The sequence below is a fragment of the Malurus melanocephalus genome, unplaced genomic scaffold, assembly GCF_030028575.1.
Source record: "Malurus melanocephalus ecotype Western Australia unplaced genomic scaffold, MMel_1.1 scaffold_137, whole genome shotgun sequence".
NCBI classification, from domain to species: domain Eukaryota; kingdom Metazoa; phylum Chordata; class Aves; order Passeriformes; family Maluridae; genus Malurus; species Malurus melanocephalus.
In genome coordinates, this window is record NW_026623369.1 from 1,184,159 (window position 1) to 1,208,493 (window position 24,335).

Sequence of the window (24,335 nt, forward strand, 5' to 3'; positions counted from 1 at the left end):
AAAACAAATCCAAAACAAACAAATCCCCCAAACAAAACAAAGCAAAACACAAAAAAGTCCTCCCCCCSCAAAACACCAAAAAACCCCAAACAAAAACAAAACAAGCCAAAYACCAAAAACCAAGACATGGTTTTCCTACTCCCTTCCTATCAGAAAACTCAAAATAATCTTCCCAGAACAATATGCAGCACCCCAAAAGCATCATTTAAAATCAGGCAACTCAAGATACTGCACATCTCTTAGGAAGAGTAATACATATTCCAAATGGTTCACAATCCAAGAGAAGAGACTACTTGTAGGAGGACAAAGCTAGAAAATTAGGCAGTCCACCTATATTCCTACTGGCATGGACAACAAAAACAAGTCCATGATCACAACAGTCTGTCTTGTTGAGAAGTTTGYGTATCAGAATTTCCCACAGAAGTCTAAGTTCTTAAATATGAGTTGCATGTGTCATTTTCTAACGGTAAAAATATTGCAAGATACAGGAATACAAGATTTTTTTTTTCCCCAAATGAACAAAAGCCCTTTTTTCAGAGAAGTTATTCTGAAATGCTTGCCAAAGTCTACACATGTGATGCTTTCATGTAACAAATGAGTAATTTRTTAAAATATTCAGGATGAACTTCCCATCACAACAGAATAGAAGATTTCATTAGTCCTGAAAGTTCTCTATCCATTTATCTAACCCCACATTTCACACCCCTGCAGGGCACTCCTTAATGAATTCCCTTTCCAGTAGGATATTTGTTCTCTAATGATTTGCCACATGAAGCTTTCTTGGAGGTTCAGACCTCACTGGAAGTCTGGAGCACATTACCAGRCTCTCATTTCATTGCAGTGATTGCTAACAGAAGAAAAATCATGGATTGGCATAAGTGACATCATCTGATCCGATGTAATAAAAAATATCAGTATGCATAAACAATCTGGCTGAGGAGAGCAGGGAGGGTTTTGAACTGTGTTTCAGCAGTCAGAGGATTTGGATTCTGGTGCTAGGCTGTACAGCTGTTATGATATTGACAGTCATCCACCCTCCTTCTGAAACAGGACAGTTTTGTGCAGCTGAAGTGTTTCATAGAAATGCAATTAGATAAAATAAGATTTTGGTGCACTGAAGTCTAAGGCAAAATGCATTTACATCGAGAGGTTCCAATGYTTTATGCCACACCTTTTTCAATTTTTGTCATGTTTTCTTTGTTTTTTTTCCAGTGATTTCATCAAAATCTTCTGATCATCCCTCTTTCAAGAAGAACCATGAAGCTTGGAAGTTTTTTGAAGGTAAAGATACATCTAATTGCCACAGGTTCTATACACGATGTTAGTTTAGTCCAGTGCTACAGGAAAACTGAAGTGCCTCACATCAGGACCAATTGTTCTAGTTYCTGTGCAAACCCTGGCCTTGCCTGAGAAACCACCCCACAAAGTACAAGGAGTGCTGGACAAAAGAGAATGGAGGAGTCCAGCTTCAATTTGTCATGTATCTGTTAGGGCCAGTGGAAAAATAGCTTCTGCGAATGTGTTACAATGCCTGAATGAAAGCCATAAAGGGAGATTAAAGCTGTAGTTTGAAAACGAAAAAAAGAAGTAAAAATTACAAGCCAGTGCTGCCAGCAGAAGAATGAATTGCAGACTTTCTTCTTTCTTCCCCAGCCACTCAGCACTCTCCCCACTGTCACTTTTCTTGTTTCATTGTTCGTGTGTTTGTGTTTTTTGTAGGAAAAAAAAAAAMAMMMCCAAAGTACACCTGTTTGAACCGGGAAATAACCCAACTGAAGTACTTTTGGGTTTTGAGTTGTTGCTCAAAAAAACTCCAAAACCCAAACCAGTCCTCTGTTTGCTCCTGAAATTCACACCTCATATGTGTAGTTACACCAATTTGCATTCATGGAAACTTCAACCAAATTTTAAACTTAGCAGGATAGTATAGGAAAGTTTCAAGAGCATTAAACTACTTCTGAACTGCTAATTACCCTTAATCTTTTGGGTCAGAGTGTAGATCTTGTAATTTAAATCTTGTGATTTTTTCTGTCCTGTCATCATGAAGCATCAGCTGCAAAACTGACCATCATCTGCGCTTGGTTTTCAGATCTGTACTTGTATGCAGTGTTCGTGTGTTCCATAGGAATCATCAGTGTCCTCCTTTTTACACTTGTCATTCTCTGTCAGTCACTTCTGAACAAGAGGAGATCCACAGGTGAGTGAAATACCATTCTTGATGACTGCAAAGCCCTTGCCAAAAAAGGGGGGCATGGGGAGGGGAGAAGAGAGTGCAGAGGAAGCAGGAAAAATAAGTATTTGCTTGCCTTGATTGTGATTTTAAATAAAATTGGTGAGGAAAAAAAATTCTGCCAGCCAAACTAGGAAAAAGACATTTTGCTCTCTTTAAATAGATATTTCACTTTARAGTTGCTTTGGACTTTTCAATAATTTTTTCACCTTTGTACAAAACTGAGTTGAAGGTTGTTGGAACTTCTTTCGGAGGAAAGTGCTGTATCAATAAATTGTGTTTGGACCAGAAGCTAAAATTTTCATGAGTCACATTTCTGCAGACTTGTGGAGGGGGTTCAAAGCAGTCTTACTCTGTTCTAATTTATTCTTCTTTCCTGACTAGGTGTCAATATTCTCAGAAGTTTGAGGGGTTTTATTAGCATGCTCTCACTTGTAATATTTTTTGAAACAAAAATATCAATTCAACATCAAATCTGTTTTTTCATAGTAATATTTCAAGATCAAGGGTTATTGTTTCTCTGCCTCAGAGAGGGTTTCTCAAAGAGGCTCCATCTGCATCAAAGCAKTGTTATAAACAGAAGTGCTATTTCAGATCTGTGGAGTAACCAGTGCAGTACTTTCATTTCAGTTTAGAAGTGGTTTATTTGGGGAACTCACACAAGCTGCAGGGATGAGATACCAGCAAACTTAGCAGCCACCATGCTAGAGGAGAGTGTAAGGACCACCTCTGAACAGAAGCTTTCAGAAGGAATTTGGTTAGTGACTTGCCTTGTTAATGACAGGAGAGAATCATGACTTTGCTGCCTCTGCAGACTACACAAATCCCACGAAAGAATGAGTGACTCAGATGCACAAGTGAGAAGATGTGTGAGCCAAAACCAGATGTATAGAGAAGCCCTTGCCTGACCACAAACATATTTCAGGCTGTGGCTCCATCTTCCTGGTAGTGCACTTAGTAGAGTAACTCCAGTTCTAACTGAACCCAACAGCTCTGCTTGCCAAGAGGAGGGAGCAAGATCGATGTTATTCTTCCTACCCTGTTAAGTGATGACAAAGGTTTTGTGCCGAGGGAGTACCCACACTTAAGTGTGTTGGTCATGGTGAGTCACCCTGAAGCCACAAGCACTAGACTGATATATCCCAGTTTTCCTTGAGCATACATTGGGTTAGAATTTGGTTTGTTTTCTCAATTTACTGCTGTGAGCATACAAGCAGCTTGGAGGAAAGGCCTTTTTACATTGAATCAGCACCAGCTGAATATTGAAATAATGTACAATATAGAATAAGGATATACAAAAGAGAAGAATAGTTTCTTCTGAGCTGCTAAAACCTTACTTTACTACCCAAATATCTGAATATTTGCATGCTCAAAAGCATGTCAGCATTGTACATGAGCATTCCCTTACTCCCAAAGGGTTGGGCTTAATGTTCGCCTCTACATTAATAAAGGGTCTGTCAGGGATATGGAAGCACTGCCTTGACTGGCTTAAACATGGCCCCTGTGTTAGCCCSAGCTCCTGGTGCTCTCAGCTCCCCTTTCCTGAGGACCAAAATGCACCTCCTAGGAACTGTATAGCTCCCTTAGAATGGGAGAATTTAGCTAAGCCCAAATATGAAAACTTTCCCGTAGAGAGGGGCCAGTCGTGTGAGTGTCCTGTTGTCTGGTTTTCATGGCCCTTTAAAGACCGGAGAGCAAGAAGGGAGGGCATGTCTGTGTTACATTCAACTTCACATCATGACCCAGGGATGCACCCTCTCATCCCCCTGAGATATAAACTGGCAGTGGGTTGACCAGAAGAGCCAGAGTTTGTCCTCTGAGAGAGGCATGGAAGCCACAAAGCCACAATAGAGCATCTTAATAACCCTGGCTCCTAACAGGCTGCAGCGGGGGCAGCTGCCCTTGCTCAGAACTACTGACTCAAAGGAATATGAAGTGGAAGGATTTGCACAGCTCACATACACAGCTGTCAGAGACAGGATAGTGGCTGCACTGGACCTCTGATCTGATCCCAGGAGGCAATCCCTTTATGCCTGCAGCCACAATCTGACTTACATTAGGAACAGCAGTGGCTCCTGTGGGTGAATGGTTTATTTCAGGCTTCTGGAAATAAATACAGGCACCACAAGGGAAATAAAAGTCTTCAAAGTGAAATTACTGGCCTGCTGTGCTTTTCCTTAGCAAGCTGTCTTTTGGCTGGGCTGACCACTKGAATGTGTGTTGCCCAGCATTTCCACAGCAGATTTTTGGTGTTGTTTAATACATTCCCCCATCCCAAGACTAGCTCAGAGTCAGACTGCCTTTTAAAGCACACTATGTRTGGTGACGATCATACCTCTCCCAGTGTAACAACCTGGCAGCTCCACAGTCTCAGCAGCACAGGTCAATCTGTAGTGCCCGCTTGGAATTMATAAACTGTGTTAGTGTGAAGCCATATTTACTTTTTTTTTCCTTTTCTTTAACAGTGAAGCATTACCTGGTGAAATGCCCTCAGAACAGGTAGGAGATTGCACATCTCTTTTCTATAAACCAAGGTTCTATATTTGTTTTCCTGTGTACACTGAAGAATAGGAGTAATGTTTTCCAAAATGCTTGTGGGAGGAAAGGAGTGCTAGGTCCCTGAGTCATGAATGTGCCTGCTGTGCATGGATAGGGAGCTCTGCCTGGGCTACCTGTAGGTCCTGCAGGTGCTCCAGTGTTAGGCCTCTCCTGGATGCTCTGCATTGCTTTCTGAAGAAGCCTGTTTTACCCTGTGTGGGTTTCTAGGGTTTCCCAACACCTCACAGGATGGTAATGACTTAAACCATCCATGCACATAGGACAAATCACAATACTACCCAGTGATTTCCACTCCCAGAARCAGAGTGGGGCTCAAAAGCAGATTTTCAAGGCCCACAGTCTATTCCCGGCTGAAGACTCCAAGTGATGGRAAAAAAATCTACTTCTGCTGCAGTATTAAGCACTGTCCCCTTAAATACCACCAGCTGCCAAAAGTTTTTGATGGTGTAGTGCTATAAAACTGATTTCCATTGTATGGTTTTCCTGATACATATATTGGACAGGAACTKCAGTAAAAATATATAGCAAATATTTTACAAACAAAAAAGATGAAAGAGGGATGCCTCGTAACAGCACAGAAGTGCAGCTGTTTCCCAGTTTTCAGTGACAGAAACCATGTGTTTCTAGCCTTGTAGTTTAAATCCACTACTTCTTGTATCAGAAAATGTTTCTCATAKTATCTTTAGACACTACAGGATTCAATGCCAAGTATAGCACACCCTAGATCTTCCAGTGTGACTTCTAGTGCATTCTCATGGGATTATCAGCATATTCAATCTAACTGGCACACAGATGGAAGTGAAATCAAAACAAAGCAGCACAGGGTTCAGGAGAGGCCAGTACAAACTAAAACTTTCATGTTATTCATGGACAGATCTTCGTTCTGTGACCTTGACCAGCTATTGCATCACACAAAAATTTAGAGAGACAGCTCAGCAGTTTTGGTTTGTCCCTGGATGTATTATCTATCTCCCTTTTTTATTAGCTGCTGGGACAAAGTTGGAATTACAAAAACAAACAAAAAATAATGGGGAGGGTGAAGAAATCAAAGTAGATTGGTAGACAGCACAAAAAGAGAAGAAAACTGAGACCCAACTGAAAAAATGGAGCATGGCAGTGAGATAAACTCATACTATGAAATCTGACTCTCCGAGGATAGATGATGTGGCAATGATGCTGCTGTAAGCACTAAATTTAGGAGGCTTAGTAGTGGGGAGAAAACAAGCCATTGTGATTTCTTCACTATAAAACAGAATCTCCAGATGTGAAAGAAATGCATGACTCTATATGCAAAAACCCACAGTTTTATGTATTTCAGTGTGACAGGTTATGCTAATGAAATCCTCGATCACACAAATGCATGGCTAAAATGCATTGATTTCAGGGTTTTAAAATAAAATAGCTGTGAAGTGTTATGCTGACTATTAAATGACATAGAAGTGTTACTGGTATCATAATTGTTATGTTTTTCACTTGGTATCATTTCTTTTCCACCCTCTGCTCAAAACACAAACCATTTATTCYTTTGTACTCATTGCTCTTCACCCAGAAATTCCTTGTCTTGGAACTTAATTCAACATATTGAGATCCAAAACCTACTGTCTAAATATCCATTAGGCCAAACCAATTAACTAATTTGCATGAGATTCTTGCCATTTAAAATTACTGCTGTGCAAAATTCAGCCTTGATTAGAGAAGGCTCAGCACCAACTCCCTTAGTGATATTTCATACTCAGAGTAGAATCCAGTTTCAAAATTACATTAATAGTCTGATGGCTATGAAATGTCTGTATTCCCACTGCAGTAATACCTAAGCATCCTAAAATATTTTATGTGTTGACATCATAATGGTGTTTTTACTTTTAATTGGAATCTGAAGTGCAACAGGCTAAATGATTTGCCTGAGGTCTCACAAAATGGCCGTGGTAGAAAAGAAAATTAAATCCAGATTTCCTGAGTATAACAAAGCAAACGTAGATTTTGGGTTGCAACTCGACCAATAACAAATTAAAGAAAAAAAAAAAAGAGTTGACCAAAACCCATTTCTTTACCACATTTTAAAAATAACTACCTAAATAAAATAGTACAGTTATTTTTGGTTTTCCAAACCACCTAATTTCATTTTCTGGTGTTTTCTTTTCTTTAAATACCCTTCTTACTATTATTTTCCTTGTTATTGGATCATTTTGCCAGCTTTCAGATCCAGAAAGCCACAGGAGGTGAAGCTTTGAAAACAGGAACATTTTTTTCGGCCTTTTATATTTGTGTTGGCCTGAACTGTCTAGTCCTTCAGTGACTGTTCTTTTGGAGATAAGTAACTGGAGATAAATAAAGTGTTTGCCTCACAAAACTCCCTCTTGACACCTTTGTTCCAGAGTGCCAATCTAACATCATAGGAACAAATTCTGCCRCGCAGAACTAGAACCAAGAACCCAACTATTCCTGGCACCTTTTCACACAGCTCCATTGTCTAGAAAATATCCAAGTAACTCCCAGTTCACTCAAGTGAATTTTTTTGTCACCCCGCTGCAGATCTTTGACAAGAAAAAATAGCTGACTTAGATGACAACAGGAAAAGTTCCACATCCTAGACTCTAGTAAGGATAATAAGGTCAAAATTCTAGCAGCTTCCCAGGTCTTACAATGGCCATGACCTCCAGAAAAACTGCTGCCATGGTTCCATGATTATTACACACCTTCCACAGGTTATTTCCCCAAACCCCTGTATTTTTCTTGTGCTCTAAAAACTCATTATATCCCTCAAGAAATGTGCAATGTGACACTGTTGAAATAGAAGCCAGAAGGCTGAAGAAGAAGCTGGAGATAAAAAACTGGTTTTCCTTTTAGACATAGAACAAGACAAGCTCACAAAGAGGCAGTGTTTCCAAGCCAAGGAGTCTTTTCTGAGCCTCCTTGTTAGGTTTGAGGAGCTCAGTTGTAAGACAGCAAGTATAGTTATTGYATCTCCAGAATTAGTTAACCCTGTGTGGCCTTGGGCATTGAAAAGAAACCTGTGAGTCACAAATGCATTTCTTTGTGGCTTCACTTTTTCAGTGGCAAAGCAGGAARCTAATGCAATGGATTGCCACTAAGCCTTTTCATATATTGTGCTTAAAGAAGTTACATTGGAGCAAGAGCATCTTTAGTCTACTGTCTCCTGTAATGACCCTGGATTGTTAAACCCTAAAACATTTTAAAAAATCATTCTCATCTCCCTTTTGGTATTTTCTTCTTGGCAGTTTGTTGTTTTTACAAAGAAGCCAGGCAGAACAGTTTCATTTTCTGCTGATTTTAAACCATTTTGTCTTGATTTTAGTATAGAAACAAATGGTTGTTGTGGGATAGATTCGCAATGGCGCAGGCAGACTTGTTTCAATGCAACRCTCGGTTTACATAACTGATGTGATTTATTTGTAAATCACAAACATATTTTACTTTTTAAACACTTTTTAGAAATTTTGGCAGCAAACCTGTGTTTTTGACTGAGTACATGAAACAAAACTCAAGAAAATCAGCAAAGCAGCGTCTTTTTGTAATCTACACAAGTGTAAATCCAGAGTGATTTTATCAGTGGTAGTGACATTCATTTGGATTCACAACTGTGTAAAATAGTAATGTCCGTAATTTTGTTGTTCTTGTGTGGGCAATAGGTGATACATCTTAACTTTCATTAAGTCTGAATATTTTATTCTATTAATATAAAGAGAATGTTTCATTATGGAAAAGAACCTGGAGAGGAACAGGAACTTGGGACAAACTATTTAAAATTCAGTGAAATAAGCATTGTCAGTGTTACAAGCGTGGAGACCTGGCTGCATGGTGGGGTGGAACCCACAGCACAGAAAAGGAAGGTCCCCACAGCCACACTGCCCTAACCGTTCCCAGGGTGAGCCTGGGGGCAGGTGCAGCTGAGCAATAACTGCTTACCAAGCCACCTCCATGGCTGTAGTCATCATAGCTAAATGGTTCACACTCTCCTGCCACCCCAGCTGTAAGTTAAGATTCCTTTCATTACCACTTAAACCAGTACAATTTCATTGCCCTGTAGCTGCAAGCAGGGAGCTCCTGCACAGTCRCAGCTCAGCTGACCCACAGCGACAATCACTGCAGCCTGACTGTATCCRAGCCCTGAATATTCAAAGCCTTAAAGGATGTTAAACTCTAGTAATGCTAACACAGAAGCTCTCTTGGGTAGGAGTCTGTTTACAGTATAACTTGTACTCTTCCCTGACAGCTACTAGCACCTTTTCAGGACAGATRTACTGGAGAATGCCAGAGTTAGAGATTGGGGCACAGTTTCTTGTTTCATATTCCCTGAGCACACTGGCTCCCTTGAAAAAGCCAGCTGTGGATTTGTGAGCTGCCTGAAGACATGCTTCGTGCTCTCCTGGCCCCTCAGACAGCCTTAGCTCAGAATCTGCATCGAAGATTTTGCTTTTCCATACTTGCCATGGGAGCTTATGCAAGTGATGTAATCTGTCTGTGCCTCTGGCCTCCAAGGGGGGACCCTGGGTGCAGCAGAGCGGTCATATGTGCTTTTAAGGAATAGGGACTATGAAATGAGTCTTGTTTAAACCTGACAGTTTGCATTTGCTGTGCCAGGATGAGTGAGACTCTTTGAGTTTCTCAGCCATACTGTGTGGCTGAAAATTGCAAAATCCCCATTTCCAGCCCCCCCATAAGACATTTTTCATTRTATCCCCAGATCACAATCCAGGTTGTTGGGCATGGACTCTCACAAGTAGAAGGTGATGTTTGCATGAACTCATGGGGACAAACCGTCTTTCCCTCCATTGCCTTAATTTCCCCCTCACTTTTGGGTTTGTGCTTTGCAGCTCGGGGGAGACAGTTACCAGTGTGACAAGCATGTCACCTCTACAGCCTAAGAAGGTAAAGAAAAAGAAAGAGAAACTGGAGCAGCCACCAGCTATCCCAGCAAAAGGTATGAAAACAGGTATTTCAAATCCCAAGCACAATCATGGAGGGACAGCAGAGCACGGGACATCAGGAATCCTGCACTTTGCCAGTCTCTGCCTGTGAGGTGGTTTGCACTCACCCCATCCATGGGGGAAGAGATGGCCTGTGTCTGCTGSAGGGACAGGCTCTCAGCTCCCTGCAGCTTTAGCCATTCTCAGATGCTGCTCGCTGAGTCCAAGCAGGAGGTGTCAGGTCCTCCTACCCAGAGGAGAGAGAGGAACCTCTGCAGCAATATCCCCCCTGCTCAAAGCAAAGATTGAAGTAGGCAAGTTGGAATTACTTGGGGGTGTTCTGAGGGAAGCCAGCACACTGCACTCTTTAAAATTGCCAGTGCACTGGGAAATTTAAGCAAACTAAGCAGAGTTCAGCCTCTTGGGGACTTCATTTGCCAAGAGGATTTGCAACTCTGGGGTCAGTCTCACAAAACCTTGGGTGTACTTTCTGAGCAACACTGCCAGTGCTAAGCCAGCAGGAGAGAGGAGGGAAAGGACCTGAAGATTTACTGTGGGTTAGATCATAAATGATCAGTTCTCAGGGGTGACCTTGCTCTAGCGTTTGCAAACAGCATGTCTTACATATCAGATTGTTTAATCTTATGAACTTTTCTATTCATAAGCATTATGATTCCTTGTAAAATACCTGAAATATGGTTAAACTCTTGTGTAAGTACATGCATTTGCTTCTAATTTGCTACTAGTTTGTAATTTATAAATTGGTAATATATATACTAAAAATGGCAGTGAATGGTCACAATGTGAAATAACACCTTGATATTTATTTTTGTAGCTCCAATTTCCAATAATTTCCCTAAGCCGAAGCTTTTGAAACCTCAAAGAAAATTGATCCTGGTAAGTAATGTTCTGTGATATAATGTCCTGCATATTCTTCTCTCTCAATACAAATGCTGTAATCATGCTAGAACCCTAGGTTCAGGTATTGGTATTATAACTTGCCTTAAAAATAATACAGGTCCTTTTTTTTTTTTTTTTAAGTAATACTTTTTCAAGTGAGGAATTATCTTGTTTTTTTTTAGATTTTGAGCATTATGTTACACTGGCTTATGTGTTCCAGCTTTCTAACAGTTGTCATGTCTACAGATTTGTCCTGTTCTTAAATGAAACCGCCTGTTCATTCTCACGTGCTTCTGGCAGCTGGTGTTTTGGAAAAACAACCAGTTACTGACAGAATCATAACTGTACTGGTCACACTTCAGAACATCTCAGCTAATATTTTGGGCAATCTTCCTGCTTGGATCTGGAGCTCACTGTTCCTCTGCTGGTCCTGCAGGGATTGCTCTTTGGCCAGACTCTGCTCATACAGGTCAGACTTCAGTAAGGGAAGGCTTTTAAAACTCCATTAAAAAGTCCTGATGCCCACATAGGTAATTGTGGCAGGCCAAAGCTGTGCTAAGTAGGACAAAGACACAGATGAGAGCATTTGGCACCAGGGGTGACAGCCACCCTTTGCCATGTACACAGTGTAATCAGGCAGTCTTCAGCCCTCACCAGTTAAAGCACTCAGGCTCTTCCTGCAGGTCAGTAAAGCACATCCACACACACTCAACTTGAAGTAAATCTGTTTCCAGATGCATTTTCTTTCTGGAATAATTCCAAGGATAACCCTCAAACAGCTGTTGGCTCTTCCCTTCCTGCTATGCAACACCAGTCAAGGTCCAAACACTTTGGACGTGAGCAGGAGTAAAGCCTTTTCAAGCAATCAAATCAGCTTTGTGTCTGCTAGCATGACTGAGGATCCACACTGCATGCAGACAGCAGACTCTGTTTTMGTGCCTTGCTCTTGGACTTGAGTCTGGCAGCTGTTTCCAAATGTTGCTCTCTTCGCTTTCATATTTCACCTCAGAGTGCACCTGGAGAGACACAGCAGCCCGCAGAAAATACACGATCTATGGACATGACTTAGTTTTAAGTCAAAAAGTGATCCAGAAAATATAAACTCACATAGCAATAAGGTGCATTAAGGGACAAAATAAACTAAACCAAAGCCAGTCTATAAGGCACGTTCAGAAAGTTGAGCAGGTACTTCCCAGAGCATTTTCCCAATTCTGTTCCTCTTATCTCCTTTTACAACAAAGTTGTCTATGTTTTTGTATTCTCAGGGAAAAAAACTCCATACGTTCTGCTTTCAAATGAGTTTTTTCAGTGAGGAAAATGAAACTAATTGAAGTAAAAGAAGTTTAAAGGAAGATAAAAAATGTAGAAAACAGAGAGAAAAAGACATATCAAATACATCTAAATGAAGCGGGTTTTTTTTTTTTTATTTCCAGAAAACTTGTCTCCTCATTTAATTCTCAAAAATTTTTCAGATTTTAAATTTTCAGTCTGCTTTGGGGCAAAAGTTATTATCATCATCCTGCCAAATCTCGGCAGGATAAAATTACTTTTTCTTTCCAACTATAATTATTGCACACCTGGTGTCTACACTGTCTTTTTTCACTGATGGCACACACTTACTAGGTAATCACTACTGCAAAGACAGACACAAATTGCTGAGTTTCTGGACTACTTCTGCAGCTTCCCTGAGTAACCCAAGGAAGGTACTGTACTGGGACACCAGGAGAATATTCTAGAAAACCTAAGCTAACAAGCTAGAGTATAAAGGAACATTACAAAATAATTCCAGTGTTTTGGGAAATTTTTTTGTAATAGCCTAAATACCAGCAAAATTATTTCCAGAGGACATATGCTTCTGGTTTCTTGAAAGATGTTTATAATAAGCTAGAGAATTTCTTTTGTTGTTAACGTGCTAGAGTTGGTTGCAGTATAATTTTACAAGAACACAATAACCTGGATAAAATATGGACATAATCTCTGTGAAAATTAAAAAAAAAAAAAAAGAAAAAAGAGAGAGAGGAAGCCTAACACCCTGTTCAATTGCACAGCTTTGAGTAAAGCCTTTTAAATACTCTGCTAAAGTCATATTGTTTTTGCTTTCGCCAGAATAACAATTCTATGCTCCCCCTGTTGCAAAAATATTCCCCATCAGTGTCATTCTCTATTAGCATCAATGAGAAATTTGTAGAGATCAAAGGAAATAGAGATGCTGAAATGCAAAAAGGGATGTTTTTTATAGCATGCAAGAAGCACAGAGAGTCATTATGAAGAAGAAAATTCCGGGGGCCCACAAACTCTTCTCTCTAAGGGCTGTTCTGCTCTAGCCTTAAGTACTTAGCCCTTTGAGTTGGTAGAGATAAATCTTCTACTTCCTCAACCAAATTTTCTGGTAAGCCTTTCATTGCCTCCTAGAGATTAGCTGTCATAGCCCAAGAGTGTCAGTTATAGAAAATCATCTAAATGAAAAGGCTTTAGTGTCTTTTCATGAAGGTTTGAACCATCAATCTTAGGAGCTCCTGTATGATTCACTACAACCAATGGAAAGGATGTGACTTGAGGTTAGATCAAACCCTGAAATCTTTACTTATGCAAAATTTTTGTTGACTTGACCGTTTTCACACTAAATTTTAAGGGGAGGAATACCTGCCCAGATAAGACATGCTAAAGGGAATTCTCTGATTCTGCCTCTGACATGTGCTCTGCTCTGCTACATCATATAAATATCACACCCTGAAATCAGTTAAATAACTCCTGTATTACAAATGATCCACGTGGGCTTAGTTCTTCAAACACATCCATGTAAAGCTCACAGTACACAAGAGTTGTCGTCTGCTGTTCCTACATGACTAACCTCTTGAATAACCTCTTGATTGAATAGGGTGTACCTGGCTTCTCTTGTTCCCCACCACAAAATGCATGTTGTTCTGTGTGATTTGTGGAGCTGAGGGCCTTCAGTGACCATAGCTCTGAGCTATGTAAGAGAACCATCCTTCTACCTTCAGCTCATACATTTCTACCTTCAGCATTGTTTGTATGAGCATGGATTGAATCACCTGTGGCTCAGGGCTACATGATTACTGAGATCTTCTTTTGAYGATGATGTAAAACCTACTTGAGAAACAGAAAGGCATTATGGTTATCTAAGGCTGTGGGAAATTTCTAGAAGTCAGTATTTTGCACAACTAGTAGGATTCCTCAGTAGTCTCAACTGTAGGAGTCCTTGGCCCTTTTCTTGAGAAAGAAAAAGGAAGTGAAATATATCTGCTCAGTAATTTGTGAATTCTGAATCTGGGAGCAATCAGGTCTTCCCTTCTACTGGATGACTTTAAATTAAAAGCTGTGCCACCCTCTGCTAGAAGAGTTGTTTCCTCCACAACATGTAACAATGGGTGATAATTTAAGCTCCCAATTTCCTATCACATTACTGATCTCCACGGACTTCATGTAACACCATACATATGATATTCAAAGGAGTGGTGAACAGTTTTTCCCTTGACTCCCTGTTATGCTTTAATATTTCCACTCAGTTCCCATAATTCCTCTCTCTGCAAGATGAATAATGCTTTTTTTTTTTTTTTTTTTAGTTTTGTTTTTTTTTTTTTTTTTTAAAATGAACATTGACTTTTTTTTTTTTTTTTAAATTTCTCCTTAGGATGTGAGATGTCCACAGGACATGAATATCATTTGCACACTCAGGTTGACACTCAGAACTCAGCATACTCAAAACTATTGAGTTATGGTTGATCTCCCATTCAGATCACGGGTTGCTATCTTTACACCCAAGAAGGAATAATTTGTATAAATACATAAAATTTCTTGTTGGAATTGTCTTGAGACTTGTTTATTTACAAAACCCCACAGTAGATGATTTTTGTGTGATGACACATTTGGAGTAATAAAAGTGTCACCAGTGAAGTGAAAACTTTTAATTACTTCCTTGGCTTATTTTGAATGATTAGAAGAAATCAGCCTGATTTCCCATAATGATGGTTTAAGAATCTAGAAATAACTGCAACTGCAAAAATAATAGAYATTAGCAAAGGTGAGGATGCTCTTTCCCAAAACTCATTCAATGGGACTATGTAATCATAACTTCTGTGGGATTCAATAACAAAATATAGGTGCAGTGGTGAAAGTCTTCACAAATTGTTGTAGATATTGTAYTCAGGGAGTATAGAAAACATTTTATGCTATAGGGAGCTAAAAGTAGGCATCTTAATGGGAAAATAAAAACCATGCCCTTTTCAACTGATAGTGCCATTAAAACCATAATTTCTATTCTCTGTATTTTTCAATGTCATATTTCTTAGCTTTGGCACTGAATGTCTCTCTTGATATTTCAGCACTCTTATTGGCTACTAGCTGGATTTCTAGAGGATAACTCATTTTGCAGATCTAGCTTTGGAACTACTGCAGAAGTAATTTCTGAAGTTCCTCTGTTCTGGGGTAATCTCTGGCYTTCTGCCTGCAGTCAAGTCACTGACATTGGTAAACACTTGGAGCTCTTAAAAAACCCCCAAACTCTCTGATTTCTGAGTTATGGTACTATCTAAATTAGGAAGTCATCCTACTGAAGTTCATAGAGTTTAAGCATTAAGTGTACCTGTGGCCCTCAGGAACACTACTGATTTCAGCACAAGAAAGGCCACATATTATAAAGGGAGGGATTTTCCAGTGTATATTTAAGAATAGGACTGTCAAAGGTTAATCCTTTTCTCTCTGAAGTTACAGTGAGTTTTCTCCTGCCTGACCCCACTGCCAGCATGTGCCCTCTCCCGTGTCCTGGTGGCCCAGGCAAGGGAGTTGCAGCCCATCCACCAAACGTGTTGGATCTTTGCTTCAGTACATCCTCACCTTCACCTCCATCACTGACCCTCCAGTGATGACCAAGCTGGCAGCCATATCTCATCCCCTCCATGGCCTCAAAAATCASAAGATCTGAAAAGAGATATGCAGAGATAATGGACTACCCCCTTTCCCATAGGCTACACACATGCTTCTGGGCATGCATACAGAGACAGCCAACAATCTCTTCCTGTGGTAACACAGCCCAGCCAGCTGGCCTGGGGAGTCTTGTCTAGACATTCTGATGGAGTGTGCTCAGGCAGTGACACTGGATGCTCCTGAGCTGTGCCATCTGGACAGTATCTGCATTTTTTCTGTGAAGCTTTTTACCAACTGTGACTTCAAAACAGGATGTTTCTCAAATATGAAAGGAAAAAGGCCAAAGAGTCAAGTTTGGCTTTTGCAAGAGAAAGGGAGGGAATAGAAATGGTGGTTCCAGCAGGTGCTTGCTAAGAAGAGCTCCTTCATGGCACTGGGGCAAGGCTGCTTCCTTGGTGCTGTGGAGTAACGTGGTGAGAAGTGCAATTCCTGGAGACCAGATCAAACATTAGCAGCCCCTCTTGACTCTGTGTCTTTCCCCTGTGCCCTTCCTGCAGCATCCCTGGGCCCCACACGTGCACCCAGCAATGCAACGTGGCTGGGCCACAGGTGGCAATTTGCCATTTACTGGCAATCACACCAGCACACATCTGCAGAATCAGCAGGGTTTTATCCTTGCTGACCTAATCCGTTCACCCACGAGTGCAGGGYATGCCAGTTAGGGTGGAGTTTCATTTTCAAGTGTTACTGCAGGAAACTGGAGTTACTAAAAATACTGTGAAGCTCTGAATGGAATTTCATAGAATCATAGAACGGCTTCAGTAGGGACCTTAAAGATCATCTAGTTCCAACCCCTCTGCTGTTTGGGACATATGCTCATTAAATCCAGAAAACTCAGAGCTAAAAATTCAATTTCATCTATAGAGTTTTTTCCCCCTGTGTACAAGTCTTTCTGTATCATATCCCAAACAAAAACTGCATTACATATGATTATCCAGACACTGAATTCAAAGGTGAATGTCTGCAGCAATAGTCTCTAAAATATTTAAGATTGAAATGAACTGGAAAGTCAGGCTTTTTTTGCTTATTTTCAATAGTAAACTAAAAATTCACATTTTGTTTCTCATCTTCATGATAGCGTGTGTGGTCATGGAACAGTGAGATTGCTGCAATCTCTAAGTGCAAGTTGGCATCAGCTGTTTTTCCAGAGAAACTAAATTTCTGTGGTCATTATTTGCTTGTTTTCTTCATACCTAATTACAAATTTGGATAAGAGTAGYCTTAGCTAAAACTTCAAGAACTTTCAAGTCTGACAGTGCTCACAGTAAACATCCTTGAGGCTGCCAAGAAACAAACAAGCTAAGCCCAGCAAGAGCAAAATGGACATTCCTGGTAATATGATGTAAAATTCAGAATAATTTTGATTCAAACCTTCTAGTTAATTTCTAACATGTTTATGTACTAGACAATCCCAATAAAAACAAAACTATATATACATGTACTTTAGTTTCTTTTACATGATGGATCTTGAAGATTATTTAATAAGAAAAATGTTCCTATAAGTGAACTCTTTTGAATAGTTGCCCATGGGAAACCCTGTGACTGGAATAAACTAAAATTAAACTGGAGGAAACCTGGAAGAGGAATCATTTTGCATTTGCCAGAAGATACACTGGAAAATCATGACTCTTCCTAATTTATACTTTGGCAAAGTGTATGATCCCAAGATGAGAAAACAGACATATAGGATAAATACTGTATCTAGGAATGCCACATCGGAATAGAATCCTACTTGAAGAAATCATTTCAAATTATTTTAAAACAGTGATGAAATTGTTTAGGAAAGGATGTAGTAGCCCTAGAAATCCCAGTGAACTCCTACRTGAAGAGCCAGGACAGAAAGAGGGGTGAATGTCCAGTCCTTCATTGTCTCTTCCTCTTCTGCCCTACCTTCCATCCCATCTATAACATCAGTTATTAAAGTCATGCGATTGTTCCAGAAAGGAGGTGGTGGCATGGTTCCAGGTTAACAGTGCCAAAACAATATCCAAACCTAATGAGAGATGAAATCTTAGAATTAGGGGTTTTTTGTTTGGGTTTTTTTTTCCTGTCTGCTCAAAAAAAAGTTGGTTTTGGACAAACAAACCAGCAAAATTAAATTGAACATGTGGTTGATAAATGAAGTGCAGAAGTGTATGGAATAAAAACCTGGCTAGCACAGGTAGTTAAAGTGGTGTTGGCTCCCATGCACTATTATTACACATCCTTTGCTGAAAACTGTATACCTTTCACAATTTTGAACCTCCTGTGTGTTTCCTCATATTTTCAATCAAATTATTACATACTAGAAATATGCATAAGGGAAATTATTCTACACATTTTATGGTGTGCTGTTGCTTGTAGCAGTAATTGAAGTACCTTTTCCACTTATGAAAGTACTAATTTTATTTGGTTTTATTGCTTTTCTAGATGCAATTATTTATTTAGTGTGTTTTGGCTTTATTAAATTATGTTTACTATAGGAACATCATAAAAATGTATGAAAGCAACACATCAGCCACTACTGCCCAATGACTTGTTTTGGGGAATCTAGTGTTATTTTTCATATCCAAACATAATAGAATAAGGTAAGAATAAAGAGATAATCTACACTGGAAAACAATGCAATTTTGAGAAAATATAATAAAACACCTGGACAATATGATTTCATAAATCTTTCTTCTAAAATTTACATGAGCTGGGCGTTGGAGTGGCTATTTTAGGACATGCGGTATTTTCTAAATGGAAACATAACAAGAAATGTGATTAAACAATAAAGGAGAAAACACACAGATTTAGCTTGCCCTGAACAACTGATTCTTACAGAACAATGAAAATATTTCTACCTCAACAGRCATTCTGTATCAATCTTAGGAAATGTAGAGTTTTACTTTGGCAGTAACTAACAGCTTTGTTTGAAAAGTTTTATCAGATTCATTTTTAGGAGGCTTTTCAGTGCAGTGTATTTATGCATTGAAGGTCTGATGGGACACTGAAGCTGGCAGCAACATTCCCAATGCCTTCAAACAGAGACTCAATGTGCTATCAGACACTGAGAATAAAATCTTCMGTGTTGGTGTTATTGTGGTGTCCACTCTCAGTGCAACTCCTGGGTTTAGCTTCTGTACTACAAAACTGAATAGGCAGGCACATAACAGTTTTGAAATCTCAAAAGGAATCTTTAACTCAACATAGAAGCAAAAAATAGCTGAAGTGCCGAGAAACTGAGGCTAATACTTTCAGGATAGAAAGAAAAGGCAATATAAAAAATATCAGGCATCACAGCAGTTGACTGAGTTTGTTCTAAATCTTTAAACCAAGGCCAAGATGTCKTTCTAAACATTTCTAAATCTTTAAACCAAGGACAAATGTCTTTCTAAACATTCAGTTTAGTAGTTCAGTTCAGTCCTAATGCATTAAAAAAAGAAAATATATGTGTGATTTTATTTCTTTTACAGTCAAGATCTGTCTGGATCCACAGGAATTCCCTTTACGTCATTACACCAGAGAATTCAATGAAAGCAAGAAATTCTCTGTGTTGTCAACAGCAGAACATTYGATAGAGAATGAGGACGAGAAGTAGAGATCAAACAGGACTATGCAGGGAGGTGGGGGAGGGAGGGAACACCATGTGAACAGTGAAATGCAAAGGTGCCAGTCCTGCAGGCAGCGCCCTGCAAGGGGCTTGTACTCACATTGCACACATCAGTTGACTTCAGTGACACCACCTGCAGCAGCAGCTGCACAAAGTATTTGAAGACTTGATCTGCAGAGAAGAAATAAGATCAAATTAATGCTGGGAAACTTTTTTGCCCTGATAGGAACAACCTGAGATGCTGAGTGTGARCAAATGTCAAGGCAAAATGAGAGGATTCCAGAGCAGTACAAAGGACAGGAAGCAGGGGAGCACAGGGGCTGATTTCAGAGGGTGTTAGATGCTTATCTTTTTAGGCAGGAGACAATACAGTAATTATTCAAACATGTTTCAAGGAAACAGGAATAATTTGTGTTAAATCAGAAATAAATAAGCAATAAATAGAATGTGAAACTTTTGGCCCTGGAAAATATTTACAATTTTTTCCTAACATTTAATTACTGCATGGAAAATCATGGTTTATGAACTTTGAGCCAGTTTTAAGTTTACAGCTGCCAAAGCCTTTCTTAGTCTGAGAGATGCAACTTTTCATGGTTGCTTCTTGCGACTGGAAAAATTCGTGTGGCTGAAAAGTTTTGGGTTTTTTTAATTGTCCTATACACTTCAACTTGAGGACACAGGTAGAACACAGTACTCAAGAAGCTAAAGAACAAATTTTCCAGTTCTTCACTTGCACAGGGCCRTAGAACTTCAACCTTCTTCCAGGAGCACAGACCTCAATCTTCTACAGATGAGCTGAAATCCATTTCAAACTGAGGGTCTCATGTTTCATTTGTTGCTACATTTTCTGAGGTGAATTGGACCTGAAAAACCCACTCCCAATTGTGAGCAAAACACACAGGAGCACAAGACAAGATTTTCCTCCTCTAAGCCACCTGAGCCTGTATAGCGTCCCCAATAGCAGTAGGTAGCTTCTGCCACACACAAGAAATTTGTTCAGTAATTTTATTGATCCTCTCCCTTAGCTAGATTTTACAGTTTTAAGTCAAATTCAATCACTGTAATACAGCAGACAGTTTTAGTGGTATGGCCTTTGTTCTAAACCGTGAACTCATGTATAGCTTGGCAAAAGTGGTGAAATTCCACTGGAATGTCAGTAGTTCTATCCAGTTTTTTCTGCCTTCTGCATATTTGTAACATTTTTTGGTTTTGTTAAGAAATATATTGACAGGCTCTGTGAGTGACTGTGACTAGAGATGTAACTGGTCCAAGGTTTACAGCTGGAAAGCAAATCTGGCATTTCAAACTGTGAAATCTGCAATAAATAAAAATGGGAAATTTAGTATTAAGGAGGCTGAACATTTTGGTAACACATCTTTCAAATCTGCAATATTTGAATTGTCAAAATGTTCAACGTTTGTGAAATCAGAAGCAAACTTGAAAATTCTACTTATTCCTGTATCTTATTTTTAATATTATTTTTATTTCGCCTTCCATGAACTAACTCTAATGTAGTGTAAACTAATTTACAACATAGTAGAATTAGAATGGGTGGGAGAAGAAATATAGCCAATTTAATAAAATATCTACATTCAGTGGTAATGACGTTGTAACTAATTTGTTGGTTCTGTTTTMCAGCCAAAAATCGCAGAGGAGAATTTAACATATGCTGAACTTGAACTGATGAAGCCGCTTCAGGAAGCCAAAGGCATTCCCAGTATGACAGTCTATGCACAGATACTCTTTGAGGAGAACAAGCTGTAACAGTTCATGCCTGTATAAATGTCCTTTGTCTGTGTCCTATTTAATTCTTGCTGTGCTGTTTATTTATAAAAACCATAYAAATGTCCTTATTTTTTTATTTCCGTTCACGCACTTCTATTTTTCTATGAGACTTTTAAACACAATGTAGTTGAAAGTAATCATAGAAAAAGCAGCTGATCTACAGGTGACATCCCAGAGATGCCTTTGTAGAGTTCTGTACCCCTGTTGGAAATGAAGTTCCACCTGGGGCATTTGTAACACTAAACATTATTCCTTCTTTTATGTTAATATGGTGAGTCCAGCTGCAGACATCAATATCTTAGCAACACTCAGGAGGACTAGTGGCAGRATCCATGCCCATCAACCTGCTACTGAAGGAAAAGACCACTGACCAGAAAAATGGCCACTTTAATGCATTTTTGTCCCATCCAAAAAATATGAACCCAGTAAATAGGAGACCTTCTTCTACTTCTACTTCTCTTTGTCTTCTATGTTTTCAAATAATTTTTCTAAATGACATTGTTTTTAAAAAACTTATGYTACTTTTAGTAAGGTGTCTGAAATAAGATATTTCAAAATAATCTGAAGGAATAATTTATGGTTAAACCCCAATGATTTAGGGAAGAATATTCATAGCTTGGAAATATCTCCCAGGATTTCATTTTTTAAAAGTTCTGATTGGGAATAGGAAAAACTTGATAGTGAATAAAGAGAGAGGCAGGACACTGCTTTTGGTCTTGGTTTAGTTTGGTGTTTCCAGTCCTGCAAAAGTTTCCTCCTGTAGCCTGCACTACTGACCTGCTGATCTWGAGGAAAACATATCACACAGTGCCTCCTGCAGTATGGAACAGACTCTGTAATGCCCTGCTGACCTACTTTGGAGTTAATTCTTTGGAAAGACCGGGGCTCAGGAGATAGGGAAATGAGCCCARTGTGAGGACACAAAATAACATTCCTCTTTCTTTACCTCTTGATAACTGAGAAGGCATTCTTCCTTTTCCTTTGATAAACATTCACGGAAAATGAGTTATTCTGTGCCATCCTGGGCATTTCAGTCATGAAGAATAGYGGGACTGATGTGTTTCAAGCTCATGTATCTTCAATGTCTAAATTTCCCCAAAGCTCAGGGAAAGTTGGATACCCAACATCTTTCAGCTCTTAGGAAGCTTTAGCCCTTGAGTAACTATGGGGTTCATGGAGATTAAAATCATGGGCTCTTCAGGTCACCATCAGGTCATGGAGATCCCATACTTGGCATGTGCCAGGTCTCCTCCAGGTCTGTGAGGGAGCCCCATGATGGGCTGCTCGTTCAGCAGTGTTTAATGGGGATTTTGGAGTAGACTTGCAGGCCTTGGGTTCTGGAGTCATGACTAAGGTGGTCCAAGTTGCTTCTTCCCACAGCTTTTTAGGGATAAAACAACTTCTTACCAGGGCTCAGAGCACAGGTCTGGGAATTGTCACAACACTCATGCCCTTGTTCCTGTTACTGCATGGGAGTGCAGGACAGGAGGACTGGGGGGACATGGCAAGGATGGGGACATGAAACCAAGGGACAGAGCACATCCCTGCCTTTTGGAGGGTTTCACCAGAATAAGCGAGTCTGTRTGAACTTCTTTCTAACTTTTTTGAAGAGTGGTAGAGATAAGGCAGCACACATACTCTGTTACTGTCTAGCCAGGATTTGTAAATATAAAATGCAATCATCTGCTTCCACATTAGATAAAAATCTCTTCTATAAAAAAGAATTTAAGAAAAGCTTMTCAGGCTGACCATTATGTACAGTACTAATTCCAAATCTATTCCTTTGTCAAAACAGTTCTTTCCAAACTAAGGGCAGCTTTTATCAATAGATTTGCTAATAATTATTTGTTTGCTAGTAATTATTTGCATTTTAATGTTTGCATTTGTGAACTGTCAAAAACCATATTTGTTTCACCTTTGCATTATCCCAGGAGTTAATCACCACCAAAAAGGCGTGGTTTCTTTCCTTGTTCTCTTATCAGGTGTTGGACTTTCATTGACAACAATAATCAACTCATTGACCAAATGGTGCTAAAGAGCAATTCAGCATTCAGGGTTCAATTTTGGAACAGCCAGTTTAACTGACTATTCAGAGAAGTCATCTGTTCTTCAGACAGCTGTTCAAAAGGCCTTAGAAAAATATAGAATTTATTAGTTGTTACTTTGGAATTAAAAATAAAATCCTGACATGTTAATTTGACCACTTAGTCGGGAAAACTTTGAGGTTTGGTTACAAACATTCCTTTTTCATACAACTGGCCATTGTGCCCATTGTTYAGAAGAATCCTCTACTGTAAATTTATGCCCAGCATGTTAATGAATACCAYTCTTTATGTATTAATATCCTATATATTCTTGTTTATATTTGATATCTAATTCCCCAAAATAATAGGTAATTGAACTGAATAAATGACRTTTTTTATAAGATTTGTTGTCTCAGTCTCTGTAAGATTTATTGATTCCTAAAGAAGGATATTGCTTCATAGATTAAAGGATATGCATTTACCTCTTATTCAGCATTTAGAAAGTCACAATATTTGGAATTGAATTCTTCATTCTGCAGAAAATTCTAGGCTTTTCAAATGTTTTCAACTTGGAACTGACTTCAGATGGCAGCAGAATCCTGAAAAGCAACAGACCAGCTGAGTGAAAAGAGAACAGATATATTACTTGGGAGAACACCCATCTTCCCAGGCAGACATTTCCTATGACTTTTCTTACGGAATGTTCACCTAGATTTAATGTCAGATCACATCATTGAGGAAAAAACCCCATCATCTTGCAATTAATTGCACATCTCTCAGCATCAAACCAACCCACAGAAAGACTACAGAGAAGAAAATGTCACTGAGAATAATATTCTTCAGKGTGAGAAATGCAGAATAAATGGATTTAGCTCCTTCTAACAMGAACTGCAAGGCCAAGTTAATCCCTGGCCTAACTCTGGCTTCWGCAGAACAGCAGCAGAACTGAAGGTGGCCCACAGTTCTTTTATGACAGGAGTTCCCATGAAGACTCTTAGTACCTTATTAAGCAGCAGTTGGAGTTTGCTGAGACACTGTTTTGGTTACTCCTGTTGTCATTGGTAAAAGACGGCTTTGTGCTAAAACTTTAACAAATATGGCTCTGTTAGCTTCACACCAAATTAATATCAKATGGTTAAATGTTAATGTACTGCACCCTATAGCTTTAAATAGAATTAGATATGTTTACAGCTTTGGTTAAATGCACCTTGTTCCTCCACATTAAATTTTATTACTAGAATCCTCCATCAGCAAATAGGAGTAAATCATATTAGTGTCACAGGCTGTGTGGGGGTTGATTCTGCAGCCCAAGGAAAAGGTATTTTATTACACTTTATTAYAACTTTCTAATTGGTAGGTGTGGTCAACATGTCATTATCTTTGCAATTGCA

The 24,335-nt window shown here is 39.3% G+C and overlaps 1 protein-coding gene across 2 annotated transcripts in view; it reads left to right on the forward strand.

The window, feature by feature from the left end:
- The window catches only part of VSTM4 (V-set and transmembrane domain containing 4), a 30,746-nt gene extending 7,418 nt beyond the window's left edge, over positions 1–23,328 (forward strand). Inside the window, exons 3-8 of one of the 2 annotated variants that reach the window (XM_057370987.1) lie at positions 1,213–1,281; positions 2,090–2,197; positions 4,696–4,729; positions 9,625–9,731; positions 10,553–10,614; positions 14,270–14,445. In XM_057370987.1, coding sequence (XP_057226970.1) covers positions 1,213–1,281; positions 2,090–2,197; positions 4,696–4,729; positions 9,625–9,731; positions 10,553–10,614; positions 14,270–14,350 — 461 coding nt within the window. In that variant the 3' untranslated portion in view covers positions 14,351–14,445. Of the gene's footprint in view, positions 1–1,212; positions 1,282–2,089; positions 2,198–4,695; positions 4,730–9,624; positions 9,732–10,552; positions 10,615–14,269; positions 14,446–20,773 lie in introns of those variants that run through there. The other variant, XM_057370986.1, reaches the window with a different exon arrangement.
- The last annotated feature ends 1,007 nt before the right edge of the window (positions 23,329–24,335 follow it).